The sequence below is a fragment of the Pleuronectes platessa genome, chromosome 12 (genome assembly GCF_947347685.1).
Source record: "Pleuronectes platessa chromosome 12, fPlePla1.1, whole genome shotgun sequence".
NCBI lineage: Eukaryota > Metazoa > Chordata > Actinopteri > Pleuronectiformes > Pleuronectidae > Pleuronectes > Pleuronectes platessa.
Window position 1 is genome coordinate 12957662 of NC_070637.1, and position 27222 is coordinate 12984883.

A 27222-nucleotide genomic window follows, 5' to 3' on the forward strand; every position below is an offset into this window, starting at 1 on the left:
AATTTAATCAAATATATATATATATACATGCATAAATGTAATATATTTGTAAAAAATGTATTTTTTTGCGTATACAGTTTTACATGCATATATATATACATATATAAATTTAGCTTGCGAGCTTAGCAGAAATCTAATTGTTTTATCAATATACTACCGATATATTTGTACTGTGCACATATGGGTAGATATACATTGTTATTTACTAAAGATACAATTTTTATGTTGAATAAAAGAAAAAAAAGCAATTTTGTTAGAAACAATTTATTGTCATTTCAGTCGATAAGCAAACAGTACATCTAAAAAAAAAAGAGAAGAATTCACTGCAGTTTTGGCACTACACTATACATCAGTGAGGTACTAAATGCTTCAATGCTGTGACTGATTTCAAGTCATCAGGGGAAAACATAAGCAAACCAAAACTTTTGTTTCGCTGGGTTTTAGAAAAAGAAAACGGTAAATGATAGCAGGGAAGAGGTCACAATTATGGACAGGCAGTTTGGTTATATTCTTGCACCGAGATACATGAAATGCTAATCAAACTGTGCTCAGGTCCTCACAGCAAAGTGTCACACAGCACAGCAGCGGGGAGTTAGCCCTCTCCCTTCATTTGCACGAGTAGATGAGAACAGACTCTTGAAGTTCCGCCATCTACTTGCTCTCAGAAATGATTCCCACGAAAAAAGTTAGCACTTCAAAGGAAAAAAGGTAAAATAAATAAATAAATATGTTTGTGCATATTTGCTATACAATGATATATACATACATGATGCATATAATCATATATAGATCAAACAGCCACACAAACATTGTGTGTTGCAGGTTCATGTCTCACCTAAAGAGACCACTCTTCGATAGTCAGTTCTCTGTAGCTGGCTATAAACGCTTCACTATTGAACGACAGTGTCCTACACTGGACATCGTGTTGGCTCAGAGTTGATTCTTGGGATATAATCCTGAGAAATGTGTGGGACACCAGCAGATGTCTTCAAGCATCCCATAAACACGCCCACACGCATATACATCCGTGCACATGCACACAAACAAACCAAAAAAAAAGAGGGGGGGGGGAAATGCTGTACAGTAATGTTACAAACTGCAGGTCACTCATCCCTGCAATGATTGATCCTTAAATATTAAGTATAGTAGAAATGTAAAGGAGCTAGATACATAAATACACATCTTATCAATCATTCTGTGTGCCACAGCTCAGTCGACTCGTGTGCCAGTCTTTACCCTGGGTGCCACTGTCTTTGTCTTCAGTCAAGAACTGGAGCCGTGGTCCCCATGCAGGCTTGAGTCTGTACAGTCAGTCGTCCCACGTTGACACAAGTGAGACACAGGCAAACCGATCTGTAGAGAGGGGGCTCCAGGAGTTGTCTCCTATCCTCTCTGGGATGATCCCTTCAGCAGTGTCATTCGATGGTCTTCAGTGATGATTCAGGTTTAATATCTTTTGGGTGTGCTGGTGAACACGTTCGGTGAATTGTATTTCTGGAGAACGGCGTCACGTGTCTATGCTTTACCGGGCTTCAGGCATAGTAACAGGGGGAGACCAGCAGGTCAGTCAGAACGAGCAGCTGGTCGTCTGTGAACTGCTGCTTATGTTGCTGCCAGTTGTCATGGTGAGTCCGTCTGAAGTTTGACAGAGTTTTCTTCACAGTCATCTGCGGAACAAAAACACACGTTATTGTCTCATTTCTTAATCAGGGACAACAAGATAAGAGCGAGCCAACTGAAAATGACGTCCACAGCAACAATGTAAGGTGATTAATAGGAGACTCTGCATACTTCAATGGGTTGTGTGTCATTGAGGTGAGCGCTGAGGTCCATCAGGAGCTGCGGCATCCAGGTGGGCACATCGTACGGGCTGGACAGAATACAAGCACTCAACCCGAGAACACCAGCATGGCGCCGCACCAGGTCTACACAAATACAACAGGAGGGATCAAACCAAAATGAGACAACAGCATAGTGAAAGTGTCATTGCATATTATTGGGTAGTTCATTCTAAAAGAGTTCTTTACCAGCAGAGGGTATAGTGTCCACTATAGAGCCGAGCTCCCTCTTCCTCTTCTTGGGCAGGGAAGTCTTGCAGAGGGCCTCAAAATGTGCCTGCATGGGGGCGTCCATGGACAGGAAATTGCACTGAAGGAAGCCACTGAGTGTAGTAGCGGCCATTTCTCTCACCTGGGAAACAAAGGCAGATTAATGATATGGGGAAATTGAAGTTCACAGTGTATGGCTTTATTATGTAATAAATAAAGGAAAAGTAACTGAAAAGCTAGGGCAACCACTTCCTAAAATGAATTGGAATATGGTCGATCTCGAAAGCCTTCAGTGTCAATGCACTTAACGCTCGGGACCCACTAGCTACGGTTGAGCCGCGCTTGCCTGCTGTTCAGGCAGCTTGTCCTCTGTGGTCCTGCAGTTGAGCTGCTGGTATAACTTCTGCATTTCCTCAAATCAAATTTGGGTTGTGTACTCGACTAAATAACAGGACATGACTGTATGAAGCTGTGAGTCTTAAGGTCTTGCGATAACAATCAAAGCCTTGTGTCAAACAAATGAATGGATTCAGTCGAAAGAAACCTGGGAGTGCTTATATTTTGAAACGGGTACAGGAAGTATACATTTATGTCTGTGACATATTCGACAGATAAACATTGCTCGACAAATATACAGTGAAAATGATCTGTCAGTATTAATGTTTATCCATTGAATTTCTGTCACAAACCTAAATGTTTGCAACACTTCCTTTACCCGTTTCAAAATGAAAGCACTCCAGCGTTCCCGTTCACTGAATCCACTCATTTGTTTAAAAAAGTGTGAGCTAAGATGGTTTGTAGCACATTTCATGGTTCTCTTCTCTGTCAATACTTTAAAGTGGAAAGGCCTCGAAAATATAAATACGACCACTCGGGCACATAGGTTACAGCCTTTTTTTCCTTCAAGAAACCACATACCTCATGAGCCAAGCTCTGTTTTGTGTGATCAAGCTTCCTCAGTGATATAATCAAAGGAAGGGATTAGTGCAAGCATTAGATGTGTTTAGGTGTATTGTTCCTAATAAAGTCATCATAATAATAAGTGCCATATAGCCTATAAACCAGGCTTAGGTTAATTTAAGAGGCCAAACAAAAAATGGCTACTTCCATCCATCCCCCACTACTCCTTTGTCTCCACTCCATCCCCTCTCCCTCTCATCCTCTTTCAATCTGAACGTTATCTCCATAGCAACAGATTACTGCAGCCTGTGGTTTCCATAGCAACAGCTCGAGGACTGGAGGGGTGGGGATGAGTGTAGAGCCAAGAGGAGAGTGCTGAATCACTACAGTGAAGCTGAGAGACAGTGAGAGTGCCTGCTAGCATAAACAAGTACTGGGCCATAGCTTGGTGATTATTATATAATCAGACTAACACGTGTTTGTTCATGTCTCCAACTGTGTACCAGTGACCGTTTGTGCCAGACCGATCGAATGTTTCCTCTCCTAGCATCAACATTTCTCGGGGTTTCTAACATTGAGCTGTTGTGAATGAATGCTCGCAGTTTACCTCAAGCTGCTCGTCCTCCAGCAGCTGGATCACGAGCGACCGCACGTCGTTTACAGCTTTCTGGTCAGTCATGAAGGTGAACAGGTTGTAAAAGACCATGATCTGGAGGTATGTGAGCACCGTGTAGCGAGCGTGCCAGGAGCTGCTGCCAGCAATCTGCAACAGAACAACAGACATACCCCACATCAATAACAGACACTGAGCAGGAATTTGACAAAAGGAATACAACAAGGCCAGGATGAGCATTTATGTGATAATAAGGTCAAAATGAGAGTTTGTGAACATGAAGCCTATAGAAAGCCTTCTTTGCATATGTCATCAATCCACAGCTTCTGTTCAGATCAGTTCTTGATCAACCTTCCATAGAATGTTGGACCTGTGTCTTTATATTAATGTGAAATTACATTTGTTATCATATTGCTACCAGTAGTGCAAAAGAAGATGTAGCCTAATGGGAATTCTCTAAAGTACTCTTACAGTTTTATTTCCCAGGGAAAATTGTACGACACAAAACTTACAGTAGATAATGACACAATATTTAATGTCACTGAATAATTTAAGAATGATTCGTGAGCAAGTCACACTATTTGATCTCCTATCTTTTTTCTTATGATCTCAAGGGTTGAAAGATGTGGTTGTGCCCACTCCCGTGATACAGGTGAGAAGTGGAATAACAGCCCCAGTGGCCAGATGACTCACCTCCTGCAGAGCACTGAGGACCATGGGGATCTGGTCCGGGTAGAGGAGTCCCTGAGACATCAGAGACAGGCAGGTCTTTGCATCCCTCTTCAGCTCATCGTAACTGTCATCATTCTCAACTGGAGCAATCTGGAGCAGAGGAAGCAGATGGGTGAATGTGTGGGCTAGCGTCATTGTTGAGGAAACAATCTTAAGCCATTCTAGTTGCTATGAATGAATGATTGAATGAGTGTTTCACCTTGAAAAGCAGGGGAAGCAGCCGCAGCTGTTCTGGCACAGCGGTGGAGAAGGAGCGACCAGCACTTGCAATCAGCCACTTCAGCACTGCAGAAGTGTGAAGACAGGTGTATTTTATTTTCATCTTGTTTGAAATTATTTCCTGCTTAAAAGAAAATTCTAACGTGTATTATTTGTGACAGTTGAGAAAACATTGATAGATTCTCCACCAACCTGTCTTAAGAAGCTTGATGGCTTGCGTCCTCTCATCCTGCACCCCCACGTCGTTCTCCTCCATCACGTGGTTCTGGATCTCCTCGTCGCCCTCATTTAGAGGCTTCAGCTGCAACAAAATCCGCTCAATGAAGTCGGAGATGCGCGGAGACGTGGTCGGCTGGGTGTGCGGCAGGTTCACATCAATCATGAAGATGTACGTGAGCACGCTGGAAGGAGGCCAAACAAGTGAGCATAAGTTGAGAAACAAAAACCACAGAAATCATTGTATAAAGCTAATGATATCAAATGATGCATACGCGCTGGCTCGGGGTGTAAAAGACAATAACTCACCTTCCGATTCGCTCTCGTACATTCTTGTAGACCTGTGTGAGTTTGGGCTCCAGGTATTGCAACAACCTGTGAAGGAGCTCGGGAACGCGCCACTCCTGCTGAGCCAGGCCTCCCTGCAGCACGTACAGACGGCTGGAAAGGAAAAGAACGTAAAATCATCAGCGTAAGTCAGTCACCTCAAAATCGGATTCATGATCCAGCATCCTTTCAACTCACCAGGCATCCACAAAGGAGCCACCCTCGCCATTTACTGGAGACTCCATTAGCAACTCAAACAGCCAGTAAAGCTTGCGTGGGTCTCTGCTCTCCTGTAAAGGCCAGAAGGTCAAATGGAAGAAAGCATGATGGAGATATGTTAGGGAAATTGAAGGATAATTACAAGATGAATATAAGGGGAAACTGAGGCTTACACAGGCTGTGGCGATGCAGGTCCCCCAGTCAGCGTAAGTTTCTATCGTGATGTTTGTGAGGGCGATACGGAGAAGTGGACACAAAACCTCCCAAAGATTCTCCACCTGTTAACACAGCAGAAGTGTGCTTCCTGGTTTGTTTGTTCTTAGCGAGGGTTGAGGGTCCAGAATAACATTGTTTATCAGCTTGCAACAGGAGTTTCGAATCCATACCTTTGTGTAGCTCCAGTGCTTGCAGCCTCTGATCAGCCCAGAGATGATCTCCGCAACACAACGCTGTTTGCTCTCGTGGGTGTCTGCCATCAGGCGTACCATGTGTGGCTTCAGCACAGGCAGAAAGGCATCGTTGAAGTTGCGGAACAATCCCTGGAAGGGCAGGAGAAGGGAAGATTTTTTATTTTATTTGGCTGACTTTAGTGTTTCTAGTTACACATGAGAGTTTTGTGGGGAAATCTCACCTTGAACAAGCAGAACCTGCGAGGGCTGAACTTGTCCTTGCCCTTACGGTCCTCAAGGGACAGAAACTCAATAAACTGGTTGATGAATACTGGGTCGGAGAAATGGTCAAAGATGATCTGCTCCCTCTGTTAAAAAGGACATAAAACGTTTTTTTACCATTTATAGTCAATATTATTTTCTATTACTGAAGATTTACATTTTTTCCTAGGTGGTGTGTATGATATTAATGCACAAACCTCTGTCATTTCATCTCTGGAGAGATTCTGTTTGGGTTGTTCCTTCATTGGTGCATACATCATTAATTTTCTGGAAAACAACAATGGACCAACAATATTTTAAGGCAAATCATGGATATATCAAGGCAATGAAATATAGATATGTAAACAAATTAAGTAAGGGATGAGAAATACAGGTGTTATTAAAATGAGGACCTTGGCCAGGAGTGGTATCCCCAGTGAGTCTTTTCCACAAACACAGTCTGATCCCAGTCCTTCTGTGTGCGTGGCAGACTGCTGCTGTTATACTGGAGCCACTGGTTGTCCGCACGGTCTCCTGCTACTTTATCACTGAGCTCCTTCACTCCACCTAGCAGAGATAAGTCAAGACTTTTTAGATCTAGAATTAAAAATGAGACACAAACGCTCATGTTTATTCACAGAAACACAAGAGAAAAAAAAGTTATGATGCTTACAAAGCTCAGAGGGGCTGACAGGGACTTTCTTGTGGGGTCTCTTTATTTGTTTCATGATCCCTGCTACGGCTGATATCGCCACCTAATGGAGAAAATAGGACATTTCAAGCAAAATGTCTACAGGAAAGCCTGGAAGGCATCCTGACACAGTTTGATAGCACCGTTATAGTGTTTCATAGCACTACTACTGCATGCATTGAAATTGTGAATGACAGACCTTGCGGACGTAGAGGGAGTCATGGTTGAGGCTTTTGACAAAGAACATAACGGCAGGTGGTGGGAGTTGTTGGTCGTCTCTCAGCAGCAATGACAAGAAGCCAATTGTAATGTGTTCAAACTTCCAAGGCCTGGAACAATAAACAAAGCAGGTGTTACAGAGGATTATATATATACACACACACACACATACAAATGGATGTACGTGTATATATGTGCATAAACATGTACAAACGTCATTTGATTACAACAATTAATTAACTTACATGTTGCTGTTGCTGTTGCTGAGGCAGTCCAGCAGATCACCAATGAGGTGTTTGTATTTCCTTCAAAAAAGGTATGATTATTATTTCATATTTTTGTAACATTTATATGCCAACAATTCTATTGTTGATGCTTTATTGGCATCAAATATCAAGAGTAGGAGTATTTATCATACTCACATTATGCTTGAATGCAGAGTAAAAACATAATCTTGACTTGGCTGTGTCAACATTTTGAATTGTTTTATGGATAATGTTGAAAAATAATATTAACAAGAGACTCAATACATAATTTCAGGTAAAGCCTTCAAAGTAGTTGTTCAAAAGGATGAATTAGTATTCAAGTGATCATTTTGGTCTTTGGTGAGGTGATGAGTCTTTGCTTTGTTGCTGGTGTGAACTTACTCAACAGACTCAGAGTTCTTGAGTTCCTGCCTCTTTACCCCCTCGGCCGTTTCTTCCTCTGAAGGGACGGGGTCTTCAGGAAGAGGATTTCCAGTGGTCATAATTTGTTTGGCCACAACACAGCTCTCAGCAGGGATCTAAAGCAATGGGAAAGATTAAATAAACATACAAGAACTGATTGTAGAAGGAAACCTAAAGCAAGCATCATAAAAATATGTAACAATGTTTTTTATCATTATCATTTTTTTTAATTAAATGTGTCCTTAACAGATATGTGAACTGTCCGTTTTGAATATTGAATTTTTTTTCTTCACCCCTTTTTAAGAAACAATTTGTATTTGTGAGGTTTGTAGTGTCAGTGTCAGCCAAAACTTCCCCAAAATAATCTTACAGCAGAGAGTTTAAGTGCTTTTATGAAATTAATGCAACACCTTTATGATTGAGTATTGAGATATAGTATCATATCATAAGAAGGCAGATATCACTATTGTCTTGGATTGTATTATCGATTTGTGTGTGTTATTCTCACAGAGAAGTCCATGCCGATAGTCTCATACTGCCGATGGATTTTGTCTGCAAGGTCATCAAAGAGCCGCACAATGGAGGGCTTCTCCAGAGACATGGCTGTGCTAAGGCCAGAGCGCACGATGGCGGGCCACGTCAGCGTAATGCATTCCCAGTCGTGCAGGTTGGCCAGGCACACCCCGCTGTGATTCCCCAGAAGACAGTACAAGGCACCCTAGAGACAAACAAAGGAAATATGAGAAAGTTAGAAATGTAAATTCCTTAATATGAAAATGTGAATCCTTATTTGAGGGTTGTTAATGGTAAACAGTGAGGGTACTGTCATACTTTGAACTGTTGCTGTGTTACACTGCTGTTGTCCGGGTTGAGGAACTCAAGGACGTGGGGGATTTGATCTCTGCAGCAGAAGTTATAGGTTCCAAGTGCAGTGAACAAGACGTTCTGGGCTCTGCTGCGAACCTGGAAGTAAATAAAACATCTTTGTTCAGGTGAAAGTCAAATAGTCTTTCTAATCTATAATGTCTAACAACTAATCTGGGATTATATGCGAAAGAAATGCACAGAAAGCATATGAATAAATAAATAGGGTTGACACACTGACAATGCCTTGATAAGATGTAGACAGATGTCCTGAAGAACTCACCTGACTGTAGGTGCTTGTGGAAAGCCTCAACAGATCTCTCATCAGCTCCTGGTGGATGCTCCTGTACTGACATCCTTCCACAGTCAGCTTTCTCAGCTGAAATAAACAATACAGAGTTAAAACCGTGAAATACATTGATATCCAACAATATAACTTATCTATTAAAGACTTACCTCATGCTGGAGCATGACTCTGTCTATAAGCAGAGCTCTGATGTGCTGCTTTCTGCCGTGAAGCTGCAAATACAAAAAGCATTACACTTTCTGTTGTCGGTCAGCTTAAACATAAGTTGTAATATAAGCATCATTGATGTGCATTATCTGAGCCTTGAGGGAGACACTGAAAGGTTTCTGAATCCCTATGAAAAAATTTAAATATAACAACAGTACAATGAAATGACAGATTTCTCACTCTGTTTTCCATTGATTTCTTCACAAGGTTGAAGCTCTTCCAGCGGGAGTCAAACTCGTGTTTTTGAGAACCTTTGAAGTGCAACAGGTCGCTGATAATCTGAAAGGTAACAGACAGAAATACTTAATCATTTTAGGTGATGAGATCTATACATCATCTAATGGCAATTTGATAAGTCTAAGACTTGAGGGATTCAAGAAACCAGATTTGAGTCCAATAAAATCAGTTATAGGCTGTGGCTACAGTTCCCACAGCACAGAACATATACACAGCTCTCTACTGTGGCTTTCCAAACAGCCATTATCATGCGAGTGTAGGTTTTGCTTAAAGGATTTGTAATACACTGGTATAAATTAGCAAACGCGGGTTAAGCTTGTGATAAAGAGTAACAGTTTTTCTTATGAATTTTCTGAATCGGATATTATGCTGCATTCTATTCAACACAAACAAATAGGTGGATTAGAAGTATGCAGGTCATGAGTTTACTGCTTGCCCACCTTAATGATGGAGAAAAGTGACTTGGTGTCATCCTCAGAGTGCTCCAGGATGTATTCTGAAAGAAGAGGTGAGGAGTTAAAGTTGTTTAATAGATATCAAAAGACTCAGACAATGTATAAATGAGCCAACACTTACTCAGCAGCTGTCTCATTACACTACAGATAGCATCTCTGTAGTTCTCTCTGGATGCATCTGCAGGTGGAGATAATATTACAGTGTAAGATTATACTATAAAAAACGCAATCATTTCTCAGATCTATAGTGAGCCAAACCTTTATCATCCCACCGCAATATACGTACCATAATCAATTCCTGTGTAGAGGACGGTCTCATCTAGATTCACCATGCTGTGGACCCTGGAGAGACAAAGCAGGTTTGAAACCAGTTTAACTACTGAACATCTGAATTTATATCTGAAAACAAATGTTGTGGACATTCAAAGCAATGATAATATAGTTACATTAATTAAAAGTGGGAATGTTTTCTTTTTTTAATTCAAATGTGCAAATCCATTGGAGTTCAAGCTATGTGGGTGTTTCTACGGAGTATACTTTATATACCCTGGTCCCTCTCTCCGTAAATCTCAGCATAACCACTGAGTATTTTCTCTAACGGTCACATTAACTAACTTATGTTAACCCTCACTGCCTTTATCTGGTCTGGACATAGTGTGTTAATGTGAATGCAGCTGCTCACAGTTCAGGGATGGGTTCTCCTTTCAGTGGAGGCATCAGAGTTCCAGCACCCAGTATGCAGTGCTGAATAATGGTCAGACTTTGTAGGACATCATCTCTGAAAATCACAATACAAACAACTATGAAATATACAGAATAAATACATTTCAGAGCCAAACAAAAAGTCTAGAGCTTGTGGCGCCATTGAGAATCCAAAATCATATTTCTGAAAAAACTCAGAACAGCAGTCAGTTGTTCCTCCTCACCTGCTCATGTCCTGTTCTCCCTGTGCAAATCTCTGAAGGCGCTGAAGTTCCGGCTGGAGGATCAGGTCCAGTAAATAAAACGCAAAAGATGTCTCCTCAACACTGGGCACGTGCCACCGGATGTCCAATTTCCACAGGTCCCCAGGCCGACCCCAGTCCTACATGGGATAAAAACAATGGACAAAACTTTATTAGGATTATTGAGTTTTGTAGAAACAAATTGGCTTACATGACAAATTGACAGATGATCCACTATAAATGAGTGTCAGTAAAAAAAGATCTGGCTCAGGTCACATTTGTATGTGGACATATACCCAATAGGAACGAAATATCTGAAAATTCAGATGGTTAGAAGAAAAAAGCATAGGCATTTCCAGTACTTACTGAAAAGCATTCACAATTTACTGTTTATTTGTTTTTACTAGACGTTATTCAAATTAATCATTCTTTACAAAACTGGATTTCTATTGACACCAGTCTATTATGGTGTCTACTGGCTGAAGAGAGGGAATGAGTTCTAAAGTGGCTAGCCATACACTACATCATTTAATTGAAAATATATAAATATACGCATACGACATCAATAACAGAACACTTAAAGACCGACGTTACCCATAATAGATTTCCAGTGGCCTGCACTAAAGCTGGAAACCGAGGAAACCACAACTGAGATCCTCATCTCATTATCAAGGAAGTCACATAGTTTCTTTCGTACTTAAACTTCACCACAATTAAATACTCATCAATCGATCAATATTTGTACCTTGATGGGGAGGTAGTCCTTGATTGGTTGGTGGAAGCCTCCTGGCATGCTGCAGTACTCAGTGGGGTAGATGAGGACAGTAGATCGAAGGATGTGGTGAAGCAGGTTGCAGGCCAGAGTGTAGCCCTGCTTACACTTGAGGTGCAGTGTCAACTGCAAAATCTGGACCAGCTCAGACCGATAGGGCAGGATCTTTTCACCGTCAACACGGGACACCTATATGGCACACGGCAAGAAGGGGAAGACATATTGTTTCAATACAGATATCTAGATGGGAGGTATTGGCAAACATATAAACGTAAAAGTTAGGTTAGTTAATCATGGGTAGTCTAAATCACCTCAGACAGAAGCTGAAGATTCCACAACAACTCCTTGTCGAGCTCCTCCTCATTCAACACTTCCTCGTCTGTAATACATACAAATTTCTGTCAGGCAAAAGACTGACAAAAACTCACAGAATGAAAACACAAGTCACCCCTTTGAAAACCTCCTCTTATAGAAATGCTTATTCTTGTGTGGCGATCACTTACTGACAGCGATTTGGTTTATGGCATTGCAGCAGTGTGGTACAAACATCTTGAGAGACTCTGCAGGGTGACACTGAAGACAGAAACACAGCGAGGATGAAGAGAGTAAACAAATACGCTACAAGTCGTTGATGCTTGGGGTCTAGATGAAAAGTCTGAGTGGACAAGACTGACCTTTGAAGCAGCTCTGCACATGTCAGCCACCATTCTCCCAGCTACACGGGTCTCAAAGATGTTGGTGGTTGCAAAGTTGAACACTTTTACCAGAGCCACCTGTTACAATAATGTGACAAATGTGTAAACATAGACATATGTTTGAGAGAATGAACATGTGAAATGAGATAAGGGCGAGAAGCTGAATCTTAACCTTGAAGATGTCCAAAGAACACTGAGTGAGGATGGTACTAAAGGTAGAGGACAGGCCGAGTTCTACCAGACTCTCCAAGTGAGTCATTTTCTCCGTTTCTGTTTCCTCTCGAGTTTGTTCCAGAGTGCTGCTGTCGATCAGGGCAAAACATCTGCACAGATACAAAAAACAAGTTACCAAAAACAATATATAAGATATTAAGATTTTCTTAAATTCAAATATCAAATAGAGAAACAACTTAATGCTGTAACTCCATTAATTTCCCAACAATGCACATCAAACTGAAAACACAATTTGAAGTCAAGAACAACTTATATCCATGTGTGTTCTAAAAAGCAGCTCTAACCAGTTATCCCAGTCCTTGAACAATCACACAGAACTTTCTGACAGACCTAACGATATGGTTGAGCCCACGATAATTTATCCTAGTGTTCCCAATTTATAATATACAACTGCATGAATACACTGTCTGATCTTTGTGTTTAGAAAAGAGCAGACACCATGGCGCCTTTTTAGAGTGGCCGCATTTTTACACTGTTATGTAACAGGGATTTCCAAAAGGATATGGAGCCAGTCAGTGGGAAAAACACAATACATTTAAGTATTATGATTTAGTCGCAAGGATAGCACTCTGATGTTTAACCGGCAAACAGAACTTATGGAAAGCTTTGCAGTATCTTCCTATAAGCTTTTATGTAAAAAAGACGGCAGCATCTGAGAAGACAGAATGTAAATACACGCCCTTAGCCTACATGTACACTGCAGGTTCATACAGCTGCTGGGCACACTTACTCTGGCCCCTTCACACCTCCTCCCCTCAGACCAACGTGTACACAGATCTCAAACATGGCCTCTCTGGAATTTAATTGATTCATAGTGACTGAGAACTTTAATCCCCGTCATTGTGAGTGAAGTGTCTCTTGATGCAGACAGTGTTTTTCATCAGAACTCCACGTACCTGTCCATGAACAGAAGCACAAAGTCTTCAAACTCAGCTGAGGCCGAGCACATCTCTCTTTCCACCTGAAAATCATGAGAAAGAAAGTGTGAAGTTATATGCACAGATCATCAAATACCAAACTAATTAGGAGAAGGGGAGGAAAATAGCAGCTGATCACCTCTGTTAAGTCGGTTCTTTCATGTAGGGCAGATGAACAGTCCACCAAAGGCACAAGAGTCACAAATGTAGCAATAAACTGGAATGTGATCTGTAGGGATATGAATAATATTAATGTATGATGCACAAATTTTAACCATTATATCGTCACCAAAAATACAGTGGGGATCGAAAAGTGGAGCGTACCATGCACTTGCTGAAATCATTTGGGTCAACGCCAGGCAGAGCCCTCATGAGCAGGGGCAGCATGTGAGTGGGCCCCTCAGGAAAGCGCTGCCCACCTGACACCAGGCTCCGTGCCACACCAATCATGCAGCTCAGAGTGGCCGTCAGCTGGTGGGGCTCTGTTAGAGTCTCCAGAGCTGGGTATGTTCTATAGCAGAAAAAGGGAACAATCAGCCATTTGTCTTAACTTAAAAATGTGCTTCTCTCAAAGAAAGCAGAAAAACTAGCGACAGATCTCCATATTCTTTAGAAGCAGAACTTTGTAGAAGCTTGAGTGCAGACTTACCTCTCCAGCACAGGAGGAATGACTAGCTCAGGCCTCATTAGAGCCAGGTTTTGCAGGGCCTGGGCTGCATCTAGGCTGCCCGTCTTGCTGAACATGGCCAGCAGAACCGGCTGCATCATGCTCTCCACGAAGTTTGTGATATCCTCCTCTGTGAGCTTGTGGCTCTCTGGTATCGGTGTTAACCACGAGGGCTTTCTGTAGCGCTCTCTGTGCAGCCGACGTACTACACTGGCCGGGAGACGCTGGAGCAGCCTCATAAGCTTCATCTGTACATGAGGCCAGAGGGACAGAGAGACAGATACATGACAAAGGGGTGACAGACAGGTGGACAGTGTTCGTCCATTTAGTCTGGACAAATGGAGATGTAGAGTTTGTCGTATTGCAAATACGTGGAGACACACAATGACATAAACATAAAACCACCAACCAGTTAACTGTGAATACAGCTTTGTATGAACATGTATCTGCAAATCCCCTCAGTGCAGTCCAATCTCTTCATTGACATTAAATCCGCAAAGAACACTCATTTTGTGAAAGTGACTAAATTAATATGGGCACCAATATTCTGACTATTGACCTTATTCTGAATAAGAAATTGTGTTTATGGTGTTTACATGATTTGCTAATAGAATATTCCATTCATATTCCCTTTTACATGGTACACAACAGTCTGATTGTGACTTGTATCAAAATATAATCCGTCAACTTTTTTACATTGGAACCTAGAGCATGTGTAATCAAGCAGTTGGTAATATTGTATGTTGATATCACAAAATGCTGTGAAAACTCCAACTTATAGGTTTTATTGTGACTAAGACGTATACATGCCTACATAATGTAACTAAAGTCAGAATACTCCACGTGTCTTCATTTAATTTTTGCTTATCAAGAATATGGCATGAGCCTTCTTGTTTTCCAACAGTACATTGGGACATAACCACAGTTTCACTATTTACTCTCAGTCGATTGCAAAACATTGTTTACATGTAACAAAAACTGGATGATGATCATCTCGCGTGTTTTGAAGCAACAGCCGAGAATACACATAATTCCGCCCCCCCTGCTAAAAATAAAGGTTTGTGCATGTGGAGAGGTTGTTGCCTGTGGTATTACAAATCTAGTACAGGAGGTTCTGCATAACAGAAAGGCATGTGGCTTGGTTCCCAGTGACCTTTTAGTGTCACAGCCTCCTCACTCAGAAGCCACTTTTGTACTACATACTGATGTTAACCCAGACAGCCAACAAGATACAGGAAGCTTCCAGGAAGTCACTACGCCTTTGGTCATTGATAAATGCCGCTGCCATGTGTACTGTTATGGCACTTTAACATGATGCTGGAATTATAGTTGGAACAAGCTTGGTTAATGATGTACTTGGCTCTACCTTTTTTTTTATTTTAGCTGTTGATGATAATTATCCTGTTCCTCATACTCAAAATGTTTATATTTAAAATATTTATATACGAGAGAAAATCACTTTGTTTTTTCATTTCAGCAGTCACCCATCTGAAGTAGAAAAAGACTCACCAACCAGCGACCATGGTTTGATGGGTGGAAGAAGGATGTAATACTGTTGAAAAGGCCACTGAGCTGTGCTTGGGTCTGCTTGCTGGGTCCTCCCTGAAAATGACACAACAGATTTTACTTAGACAAACTTTCCAAAGTTTTCTGAAATTATTTAAAAACATGTTAAATGAAAAATGAACTAACTAGGAGGGATGAGACCCAAAGCACCACATGGCCGATGTCGTAGGCATTAGTGACATAACGTGAAACCATCATCTGACTGGTCCCCACAGGGAGATTCAAGCTCCTCAAAATTCTTGTGAAAATCTAAAAAGAAAAAGGGGGAAAAGTTATATTCAATGTCTTAATAATAGATAATTTGTAAAGAGTACACAAGCACATGACATGTAATTGCTTAACAGTTAGAAGATCCTATTTATGTTTACCTGTAACACATACTGGTGTTGTCAAAGAGCAAAGATCTAAACAGTCACAAACATGACGCAAGTCACTTCGGCATTACTGCCCCTGGGCAAGTTAAACAAGGAAACCAGATAGTTTGTGTCTCTGACAGGCAGCAATCATCATGAAATACACACCAAGAGCCGAAATCAGGAAGGTTAAGCCTCACATGAGAGCATGTGCCACAAACCTCAAAACAAGCAAGTATGAAATTGTGTCATTAATACTGGAGAGGAGGGGGTGTTCAGTAAAAGGAGGGCAACAAACCTTGGGGATATAAGGGTCCCAATCAATGTAGCCAATGTTGTCATAAGCCAAGCGGGCAAACAGACTGACCAGATGCTGCAAATAAGTAGGACAACATGTCACACAGTGAGCATAGCACAGTGAAGTGTACTTAAAAATATGAACAAACATTTTTGGATCTACTCACCACTTCCCAGCTTGGTAGATTTTGCACAGAAACCCATAAACTGATCATTTCATCAAACCACAACCTGTCGACGAATAATATGGTTAGAAAAGCTGATGACAAGCTTACTAAATCAATACGGTACATGTTTCAATTCACAGACATCATTTTTTTTTTTTTTTTTATCATCAACACTGATCGCTGGGGTTAAGTACACATGTTTATTACAAAAACATTATTTGTAATAATTCTTTGTTGCCTTGCTCAAAGTTTATGTTTTAAAAAAAACAAGAGTGGCTCTGAAAGTAGGTGTTTGGTCAACAATCAACAACAGCTCTATAGCATTATGTAAGATGTGGCATTTAACAGAGGCTCTGGCAGTGTTAAGGAACCTCACTCGCCACAAATCTATACTGTGGTGTAACGGCGTGGGAGAACACGAAAGCCAGACAATTGTGGTAATCAAAAAAATTGAATGATGATGATTTTGAAGTGGTAAAAGTTCAGGGATTCAGTAAAGAAATCAATGTGTGTAAGGGACTGGTTTGCGTCAGCACCCATTTATATGTGACAGACACATTTAAACCTCCTCATTAATTACATATTTGATATATCTCCTGGAGTACTGGCTTGGATCTCAATCAGACGTAAGAGGGGATGACAAGTTTCTTACTTGAACCCCTTGTCATGCTGCTCTGGCGGCAAGGTCGTGGGGAGGAAGAGCTCAAAGTAGCTGATCGCTCTCTGCATGGTGACATCAAACGGACAGAGGAGTGGTCTCCATTCATCTAGCATCTCCTGAGTGGCAGACTCTGGAAAGTATCTGCATGAACAAAGAGAGGGAATTTCAATTTTTTTATTTTTTTATTTAACCAATATGTAAGGAAAGAGGGTTATTAATATCATTCACCAGCTTATGAATCGATATATATGGACGCTCGAGGCATCTCAACCAGCAGAGCAGCTTAGCGAGTGCTAAGAAAATGGACAAGCCTCTTAGGTCACATACAAATCACATTCTCACGCCTCAGAAAACACTCTGATGTTCGAGACTAGTGACAACACTCACTGGGAGACTTTAAGAAAAACCTAAGTTAAGTTCACGTACAGTTAATAGGTGTTAAGAACTTGAATGATGTCTCTACACCAACAGTTTCCATTCTTCAAAACAGAAAACTGAAGTTAAGATGAACCAGCAGCTTCTGAAAATTAAATGCTGAGTGAAATGTTCCTCAGACAGGAGATTATAAGTCGATAACCAGGCACACATTTTTAGTTGTTTGGGTAAATCCTGTGGTTCCACTATGCTCATGTTCCCACGGGAGGATTTTCACGGTTCATTAAGTGCCTGGGTAAACCCTGCAGGTTATATCAGGTCACCTAGCCTCCTCAGCAATTCCACATCCACTGGAGGCCTTGATAAAACTGTTATGTCGCCTCCTGCATTGTTGCTGATCAGCAAATCACTCTCCCTTCTTGCCGTAACAGGAAACTCTCACATAAGACAGAATTAGATGAGATAATAGGATTATCTGCCTAAGTGTAGAGAGAGAGGACGAGTCCGAGTGCTAGCCAAATATATCTGCATGCACCACAAGGGTGAGCAGAATCAGGGACCTGCTGGTGACAGCGGAGCATTGGAATGATTAAGCATAACACTAGGCTTGTTCACCCACTACAGCATCCAACATTTAAACAAAGGGTTTTCCTTCATGTCGGTTAAGCTTTATGCGACTGTGATTTTCCATGAATCCTTCTTCATGTCAGTAAATCAAGTTAGCAGAGGCGATATGGATAATATAAATGAAATGTCTGACTCCTATGGGAAAGGCATTGAGAGGGATTCAAAGACATTTGAAGATGTACTTACTGACGGGAGCTTTTCACAAGTGTTTTCAACACATTTTCCACAGAGCTGGAATAAAAGAAAACAAAAACAATGTCATAAACGTGTCCAAACAGTAGATATGTACTGATGTTAGAGTGACAGGTAAACAGCCCTCACACCAATGCAACTTGACTTTGATTGCATGCACACAAAAACTTCTTTACACACCTGACTGGTAAACAGTGGACAAGCAAACTTGAATGTAGTGAGGACATTGTAATAAAACTTTTTTAACAGCTTATAATCTGTTTTCTGATAATGTTGATTGATGTCCGTAGTGGTTGACCTTCCTGGATGACCTCATGCTAATATACAGATTTATATAATATTACTAGTTTGTCTAGTTCTTCCTCCAATAAGGTTCCACTTAAAACTGAAGCACAGCTGACAGCGGTGGTTTTGGGTTTTCTTCTTATGATTAAATGTTTAACACAAACTCCTGAAATGTTTCACAAAACATACAGACTGCAAACGCAGGACTATGGTGACATAAAGCTTGAGACCAATATAACCACAGCTTTTGAGCTCTGACTCACAATCCCACCTCTCTGCTCACATGCAAGCTCAAGCCATGCCTTGTTGGAAATGCCCTGTCAATCCCACTCAACAACAACTGGTTATAGAGCTCCACATCATTCAAGTATTTTTGTAGCCAACACACTCCACATTTAATACTCCAACAATGTATGAATCATGGGCGACACTCTGCAAGCCAAAATGGAGCTAAATATAACAACATACATATAAATGCACAGTTTTACTCCGATGATTCAACAGGAACCCCACAACACACAGGCCACAGACCAGGGTCAAACTCATGCACAGCGAAATCTAGCAACAACGACAAGAGCTGGTCAAACCCGAGTGTCCCTTAAAAAACTGCTCAGGGACTCGGGAAGAAGGAACCCTAGACAACACTCTATGACCTTTGTATCTGCATTGAAGTGAACCCTCACGTTCACCTAAACACATTCCGGGAGGGGAGGAAACGTGACAAGAGACAGCCCTCTCCTCCGTGACTCCTGAAAACGCTGTGTAGCGGTGCAGGGGTATTTAACATCAGCGTGAGCAAAGAGGAGGAATATGTAACAGCAAAAATTCCCCTGAACATGAGTCAAACAGATTATAGTTGAGAAATAATTAATGTAAATGCTAATGCCACTGCTAAGCTTGTGGAGTAATCAATGTTACATAATGTTTTATAAATATCATGAACTGTAGCATCTGCTAACATGGTCGTCAGGATTTGTTTTCCTATATTGCCGCCATGTAATCCACTATAGCTGAAATATAGCGAACTACACCATGAAAGATTAGAATACCCCTGAAAAATATGAAAGAAACTACACTGTGCGTATTATCACTCGCTCATATTTTATATGGGGGGTAGGAGAAGGGTAGAAATTCTGTTAGCTGCAGTGCGACAGTCTCCAGTATGAGTGAAATGTTAACATTGCTTCAGTCTCCATTTTTTCTTCTGTCACAAGCTGCGTATGGGGTGTCCAGTTTTTGTTTTTCACATGCAATGTATAAAGAAAAAGAAAGTGCCTCAAACGATGATTTCAAAGTAAAAACACAAAGAGAAGTATTGTCCTTACCACCTCTGAACCAATTTTAGAATTATGTGTTTAGAGGATGAACGAGGCCGTGGGGAACTGAATGTGAAAGGAGACAAAGGCATAAAGAACACATTCAGCATGTGATAAAGTGCCAATCACCCAAAAAATCAAACATACGATGCATCAACTTATACAATTAATTAAGTTGCCAGACTTTGGTGTGCATTGTGGTGATTCTCTGACAGAAACGAGTCATCAATCAGCCAAAGCAGCTTGTATTCATCAGCTGTAATATAAACAAGATGTGCTAACCAGGCGTTTTTGTGATGAACATACAATGTTCCCATAGCACCATATTAGAGCACCTCGCACTGCTTGCTAAGACCATCATAGGGAATATCCAAGGGTGTTGAAAAGACTGAGCCAATAGTGAAACCTCAGCTAAGTGTAAAGGTCACAGCAAACATTGTACCTTCTAAAAACCAGTTTTGAAGGTTGTGTGGCAAAAAACACATTCCACTTCTCCAACCACCTGCCCACTTTTGCCAAAGCGATCAGATTTCCTTCATTCTTAAGAAACCCTGAAGAGTAACGTACAAGAACTGACTTGAACATTTTTTAACCGTGATTTATAAATGTGACTGAAATATTCTGTTAACAGTTAATTAAAGTAAAGTCAAACAAGTTATAATTTTAAAATGAAAAGACAGCTAATCCAGGTTCAAATGGAAGGGCCTTTGTGTGTTACACTTGATCTGGACAATTGGGAAAAGCTCAGCAATGTACAGGTCAATATAGTGAGCACAACAAAGTATTGATCCATTGATCAATATCTAATTTAAATATGTTTTAAGTACAGCAATACCAAAATGTTTGGTCTGGTTACTACAATATCTTTCCTCTGTAATTAATTTCACTATCTATATAGAAGTTGAATTGCAGGGGCAAAAAAATAAGATGTGAACATATTTAACAAGACCTTGATGGCTGCTGAAAGTGGTAAGCATAGGAAAAATAAATGAAAACGTCTACATTTCCAAATGTGGCTACTAAATATTATTTGAGATATCACAAAAATCTGCAAATTTCTACAATTTAAAAGTAGAGAAAAAACACTCATTCCTGAAAGTATCAAAAGCTTTTCCTAATTTCTATTTTAAGTCTAAATTGAAAACGTATAATAATAGAAAACAGCAACAACAACGAACAGAGGCATACTTGGGGAACCAGTTGAGGCCCAGATGCTCTGTTTTTGAGAAAAGAATCCGGTCGTGGAGCTCGTACAGTGGTCTCCATGGCAGCTCAAGGTCCTCCCTTGACAGCAGTTCCCTTTTCCTGTTAGTTGAAATAGAATTAACATAAAGATCATGGTTCATACAACTTAACACAATGTAGAAGATGCAGAACTGAACATATATTCTGTGGTGGGTTTTCAAGATTTGTTTTAAAACCATGTATCGTGAATCTTGAGGAAACAATGCCTACTAAATAATATATTTATCTGTGAAACTTTAAGTATGAAGAAGTTACGTGTGTACAAGGTGTTGGTTTAAACAGATGGGGCCCATTCTTACTTGAGGAGGTTGATAAGAAGCCGAGCAAGGCCCTGCATCATGCTGATCTCCAGTCCGGGGATCGTCACTAGCTCGTAGAGCAACTTGATAAACAATACATGGTCTTCTTTGCTGAACTTCCGTCCATACAGCCTCATGTACCTAAATAAGAAATACAGATTTAGGGATCATTGTTCCAGTTTAGACAGGTATAGTAAACAGTGAGAGCATGGACATGGACAACGCAAACTCGAGGTGCTTATATTTTTTCTCGTTCAAAAGAAATGGCAGATTATAACTAACACTGACATCGAACGATACAGAGTGAGAGCACAGGCTCGTTTATTTTACACGAGTAAAGCTCTAAAAGCTTAATTGGAATCTTTGAAATTGCCCATTATAAAAGGTCTGTATTACTGTTCAAATGTCAAATTACCAGCGAACAGAATCTGGGTCACCCCCACAGTAAACTTTCCATCTCTCTGAGCCACCAATGACTCACTCTTGGACAGGCCAGTGTGCCAGCATTGGGGACTGAAATGGATTAAAGACAGCCCGGCAACAGAGTACAACAAAATGAAACACCACTCTGTCATATCCCACTGTATTTCTACAGGTGGCATGTGACATGTTACTAAATAACTCAAGCAGGAATACACAGGGGGTGAAACGTAATGCTGGGACGTGTTGTGTTGGGTAAGACTTGGTTCATCAGATTGTCAGTCAACTTTGTAACAGTGCATATCAGGAGTGTGGGTGTGAATGGGAATCCTCTGAAACAACTCTTCATGCGAAACTGATTCAAACGCGTTTGTTTTTCTCTGGAGAGATCCGTTGTCAGTCGGTTGTCAGCTGGTCAGAACACGAGGCGAGCAGCAAAGTCAATGACCTGCTGCTGCTGCTGTTCTGCGCTTCGCCTCCTAGGTCAGGTCGTGTGGTTAACAGTCGGTGGCCGCTTTTACGAAACTGTCACCGTCCCTAATCAGACACACTGGGTTGTTTGTAGCCTCACAACAACACATACGCTGTGGAGCAACACATGCTTTCCCCACCGACCGAAGCGATCAGGGCCAGTCATTCACCAGACTGAGTTCAAGCTTCAAGTGTTCCCCAACATAGAACATGAGACAGACAGAGAGGTGTTTGTATGACTGGGGGATGATACAACAACAAAAATAAAGATGCTAATGTCATGCTAGCACGACAGAGATTAGTGGTACTTACGTGGAAAGTTTCCTCGTCCAGAACAGCACCCCGGGCCATATCTCTCTGAGAAGAACCGCTCGGCTCAAGTTCCCTTTGATTTTGCTCAGAATCAAATTGGATTCCTCGTCGAGTCTGTCCGCGTACGGCAGAAGTTTGTTGTAGGCGATGTCTTTTTGAGGAGTGAAACCCAGCGTGTCCACTTCAGCCTTCTTCATGTTGCCAACCCCAGCCGACTAGCCTCGCCGAGCTAGCGCAATACTCTCCACTGTTTGACTTCGCACAGAGCTCCCGGCGCAGGGTTGTTATGCTAGCGTGACAGCTAATATAGCAGCTAGCGACTTCCGAGCTAATGGCTGAACCGGGACCGTTGCTTTGGCCCGCGAACACACTCACACAGACAAACACACACACACAAACAAACACACGCTAAGTTAGGAGATTCACAAGTTAGGTAACACGTTAGCTAGCCGCCTAGCTTAAGTTGAGTCAGCTTCTTTTGCCGGAAAACGTGAACATTATCGGCGTCATCTTTTCAGAAATGGTGAGACTGACGAAAAACACGGGTGTATCGGGAGAAAGCGTCGGCACTCGCACTCCTCTCTTTCGGCTAACGTTATCCTAACAGCCCCCCCTGGTGATCCGCTAACGGGCTAGCTACAGTTAGCACCCTACTACGAAATCGCAGTCATATCCCAAAGCCTGTCGACGTCGACTGATCCGTCCAACTACGGCAGAGCAGAATGCCGACGACACCCAGCTACCAGCCAGAACACACAGACGTCACGTCCGGGTCCACTTGCCGGTAGGGGGGACTCCATTCCCCAGCATGCCCCTCTTCATTCATGCTTTTTATAAATGTTTACCCTCTGGCCACTGAACAAGGAAGACTTGAAATCCACCTAGCACGTGTCCGCGGATGTCTGTTCAACTGCTGCGCGTTCAGGTCAAAATAACAACCCGATGTGGTGTCTATTACCCTGTGAAAACAACCCATGGGGTAATACAGACAACAAGCATTTTAACAAGCATTGATTGAGCATATTCTGTGCAATATTAATTATATCTGTGCAATACAATGGTTCATGTAAATGTGATCACACACACGCACATATTTTTCAAGTTTTTACACTGTATATCTTGGTTTTTATTACATTCTTATTATTTGTTATGCTTATAAGCTGGCAGCAGTAATATTGCAAATTTCCCCATTGTGGTACTAATAACGAATTTTCTTATCTTATTGTAACTTATCTTGACACTTTAACTTCAAGTGGCAAATAAAGGACTAACTGTACTTTGCACAATCCAGTCTCTAGTGTTCACTTACAACATATTGCCCAATCCATCCCCTGGTGCTTATAGAATTTTATTTTCGATTCCTATTTTTATCTTTTTTATATTTATACTTGTACACCACAGCAAATTCCTTGTATGTGTCAACCTGCTTGGCAATAAAACCCAATTCTGATCTTATCGTATCTCATCTTACAAAGGCAAATATATATGTGTCCAAAAATCTCAGTGGGGTTGCAATCCCAAGCGTTTCATTCCACAGATCTCTTTTTTCTCTCCAAAAAGTTAAGCAAAATGCAGGTTTTAAATTCAGTGAGGACATCCAGAGGGGGACATAAAGACAGCTCACCTTCAAAGTAAAAGTTCAGGAGGCCAGAGGTTTGATTTGATTGGTAATGAGTGACCCTTACTCCTTGTGCTAGATGATGGGAACAATATGGCATTAATTTGATCTCCGAATATAAACTAGAAGGTTTTTCATGAATTTTCAGAATTATATTAAATTAAATGTGTCCCACACTGTGATTCATGTAAGGCGTCAGAAGCCAAGGATGGAAACTGGGTTATTCTCTAACAATAGGTTTTTTGGTAAGTTTTGGTAAGAATTTTTAATGTTAAAGCCCTCAAAAAGCCAATTAATTTGCCTGAATAATAATAGTAGTCCTTACAATTTATACAGGGCCTCACTGCCTGTCAGTGCTGGGGCCCTAATATTAATTTTAAAGTGTTTGATTTAAATTATTTTAAACACTGTATGTATGATGGTCTGTGGTTGCACATCCATGGTGATGATACTATGTTAGTAACGGTAACCGGCCGCCATCTTGTGGTTAAAGTCATAGCTACAAGAATTAAGAACATCATTCATGTGAGAGGAGAGAGGTCCCACTCTGACAGTATTTCCAAGTGCCACTGCAGGAAAACACATTATAGTCCACCAAAAAGCCTCCAGGTGTCTTTTCTGCAGGTAATTGTACTGTTAAATGTAACAGTTACTTTAATGACTGCGTGATGTGAGAAACACATTGTTCTAGAATCAGCACATATTTAAAACACGTTTTATTTTGCATCGGAGCAGGACGTCGCTCTGTCATAGACGATCTAATGAAGCGGAAGCTGATGCGGTGTCCTAGCAACCTGAAGCACCTGAAACTTCGGCGTAGAGGAAAGCTCCTCATGTCAGCAGCTAACCCGACACGCTGCAGCTCTGACTTAAAACTGCTTTAAAACTAAACAAACTGATGCACAGACTGAAGTTAAGACTCGTTTAATATGGAAGAGTAAGCGTCTTATTTGCTGACGGCTTCACACGACAATGCATTTAAACAGTGGGGCATCAGAGACTGCTGCATGCCCCCGAACAGTGTGGGATCAGAGATAGCTGCCTGTTCATATCAGTGGCAGTTCCACGATTTGATCTTATCCTTACTGGTATGTGTTTGTACAGAAGCTAAGGATGCTGATCGAAAACCTCAGTCTGACTTGGGATGGACTCGGGTCACACCGGCAGCTCGCGTGTTGTCACTGTTACTGTGGGATACCGGTGCACCAACAGGACATATTGGTTTACAGTCACACAGACACTGACCTCAAGGTTTGTCAATATTAACAGTTTGCACAAGTGGTTTTCGTAGGGATGCTGTTGGTTAGCTACAGGGTGATCAAGAGTCAAACCACAGTCACTTCTGTACATTTACAGGCTTATTATTCTAAATATGTGATGGTTAGAGTAATCATTTCAAATGCTATAGAGCTCTACTCAACATTTTAAATAGTCATACAACTGGTATTAGTCTTACTATACTTTTTATCTTATTTGTAATAGGTTTTCAAGGTTGAGAAAGTACAGTATGTTAGTGTTGTATGTGTTTAATTGTAATCAGAGACCTATGTGGCCTCCAGCTTTGTTTGGTAGTAATGGTTGATACAAGGAGCCACAGACACGTAGGCACAGACAGCATGAATTTGTTCTAATGTATCCGTGGTTTTAGAGGAGTCTGGTTGTTTATTCGCAGCCCCTGCTGCTTACTGGGCACCATGGTGAGATAGGCGCCATGGCTTTTGGAAAAGGAAGCAGACCTGCTCTCCTCTGCTCTGCCTCTGCTGATTATATCATCGTCTGGGATGTGGAGCACTGCCAGAAGAGAGTGAAGGAGGGTAAGGGAATAGTTTGTCTGTTGTTTTCAACATTTGTATCATTGGATGTTGTTTTTATTATTCATATTAAACCATGCAGGATGGGTCAGAAATCCTGTTTTTTGCTAAAATGCCAAATCCTCATCATCCTAATCTTCATTATAATGCCAGACTACTTTAATTCCCTTTTTAGTTGAGGAGCCATGATTACTTTCCTGAGTGAAAATATGAACAAGTCTGCCATCTAGTGAAATATTACCAGATAGGTTCCTCATGTCTATTATGGCCATGAGGTTATTTTGCTGGTAAACATTGATCAGAATGAATTTGTTTGCAGGTAAAGTTGCAGCTGGAGTATTAATCGGGTCTTTACTGGGTGAAGTCGTCCATCTTTCCTTCTGTTTTTCTGATGAACGAGTGGCCGCATGTTCAGGAGGCACTGTGTATATCCTCAGCTCAAAGGTACAAGATGATGCACATTTCCACAGTTTCCCTTAGTGAACACTAACACTTGCTGGATACATTTGAGCTCTTGGTTCAGCTCAATGTTGTGCTTAATTTATATTGCTCATATGGATTACAAATATGTCACTTCAATTCTGTACTTTATTGTACTTTACTTGGATTTTGTGATCTGTTTGATGTGTTATTATCCCTCAATTGTCATTACTTCATCTTGTTCTTCCTCACCAGAGAAATGAAGTTATTTCTACCTTGACCGGCCACTTGGGACCTTTAACATCAGCCGAGTTTTGTCCCTGGAATAAAGAGATTCTCATCACCACATCAGAAGACCGCACGTTTAAAGTACTCACATATGATTCTTACACGATAGAGTAAAAAGTTATCACACTTGCTTTAGTAATGATGATGTAAATTTGTGTATACAACAAATACCACATATTAGGCACTGTAATTGAATTGTAATAATCATGGAGTCCTTCTTCTTGTAGGTGTGGGATTTAAGAACTGAAGCTGTTTGCTACCAGTCTTTTGTGCTTTCAGGTAAGATATAACTTTTTTTGTACGTGAGCATTGTACAATACGGCCTTAAATCCCTTATTAAATTTGTTTAGTAGAATCACAAGTAATTGAGGAATTTGAAATTGGGATTTGCTACTGTACAGTATAATTTAGCTGAGTATCCCGATGGAGGTGACATCTTTAAGCATTTTAAAACTTGGAAGATAGGCATACCTTTTTATAAATGGCTTGTTTTATTGTAATGACTATGGCCAATCCTTGCAGAATGATTGAGAATGTCATATCCTCTGTCAACTTAACTAAAAAAATACTCTACAGCCTCTCCTCTGATCAGTGTATGCTTCATAGAGGAGACCAGACAGCTTATCACTGGTTCAACTGATGGACAGGTTAGTGACTGACACACACAAACACACACACCCTAACAGCTCAAAATCACC

The 27222-nt window shown here is 41.1% G+C and overlaps 2 protein-coding genes across 3 annotated transcripts in view; one reads left to right on the forward strand and one right to left on the reverse strand.

The window, feature by feature from the left end:
* Positions 1-248: 248 nt before the first annotated feature.
* psme4a (proteasome activator subunit 4a) lies at positions 249-23152 on the reverse strand. Of its 2 annotated transcripts, XM_053435662.1 has the most exons (47): positions 22388-23152; positions 21185-21325; positions 20829-20945; positions 19650-19706; positions 18034-18078; positions 16837-16986; positions 16185-16248; positions 16019-16093; positions 15494-15616; positions 15311-15403; positions 13784-14049; positions 13459-13645; positions 13274-13363; positions 13114-13178; positions 12156-12306; positions 11963-12061; positions 11792-11861; positions 11600-11667; positions 11262-11477; positions 10499-10656; positions 10255-10350; positions 9859-9914; positions 9694-9750; positions 9558-9613; positions 9061-9159; positions 8823-8885; positions 8650-8745; positions 8334-8465; positions 8011-8220; positions 7482-7618; positions 7080-7139; positions 6815-6944; positions 6598-6679; positions 6338-6491; positions 6143-6212; positions 5906-6031; positions 5661-5813; positions 5448-5552; positions 5254-5345; positions 5038-5169; positions 4705-4913; positions 4493-4578; positions 4255-4383; positions 3556-3711; positions 2028-2190; positions 1792-1925; positions 249-1667 (listed from the first exon to the last, which is right to left on the reverse strand). In XM_053435662.1, the coding sequence occupies exons 1-47, from the start codon at positions 22582-22584 to the stop codon at positions 1533-1535; spliced, it is 5550 nt and encodes a 1849-aa protein (XP_053291637.1). In that variant the 5' UTR covers positions 22585-23152; the 3' UTR covers positions 249-1532. The 2 variants fall into 2 exon arrangements, with proteins under 2 accessions (XP_053291637.1, XP_053291638.1); XM_053435663.1 differs by lacking the exon at positions 19650-19706 and having other exon boundaries at positions 22388-23151.
* Positions 23153-24815: 1663 nt separating this feature from the next.
* The window catches only part of wdr27 (WD repeat domain 27), a 36418-nt gene continuing 34011 nt past the window's right edge, over positions 24816-27222 (forward strand). Inside the window, exons 1-6 of the mRNA XM_053435666.1 lie at positions 24816-25256; positions 25678-25819; positions 26136-26260; positions 26492-26605; positions 26752-26803; positions 27101-27171. Of these exons, the coding sequence (XP_053291641.1) occupies positions 25119-25256; positions 25678-25819; positions 26136-26260; positions 26492-26605; positions 26752-26803; positions 27101-27171 (642 nt within the window). The 5' untranslated portion in view covers positions 24816-25118. The remainder of the gene's footprint in view (positions 25257-25677; positions 25820-26135; positions 26261-26491; positions 26606-26751; positions 26804-27100; positions 27172-27222) is intronic.

Excerpts from the sequence above, each read along its gene's own strand:
- psme4a (XM_053435662.1), bottom strand. The coding sequence starts at position 22,584 with ATGAAGAAGGCTGAAGTGGACACGCTGGGTTTCACTCCTCAAAAAGAC. Across the intron at positions 6,032-6,142 it reads CCAGAGATGAAATGACAGAG|AGGGAGCAGATCATCTTTGA; the intron begins GTTTGTGCATTA and ends CCTTTTTAACAG. Across the intron at positions 1,926-2,027 it reads GGACACTATACCCTCTGCTG|ACCTGGTGCGGCGCCATGCT; the intron begins GTAAAGAACTCT and ends GTATTTGTGTAG.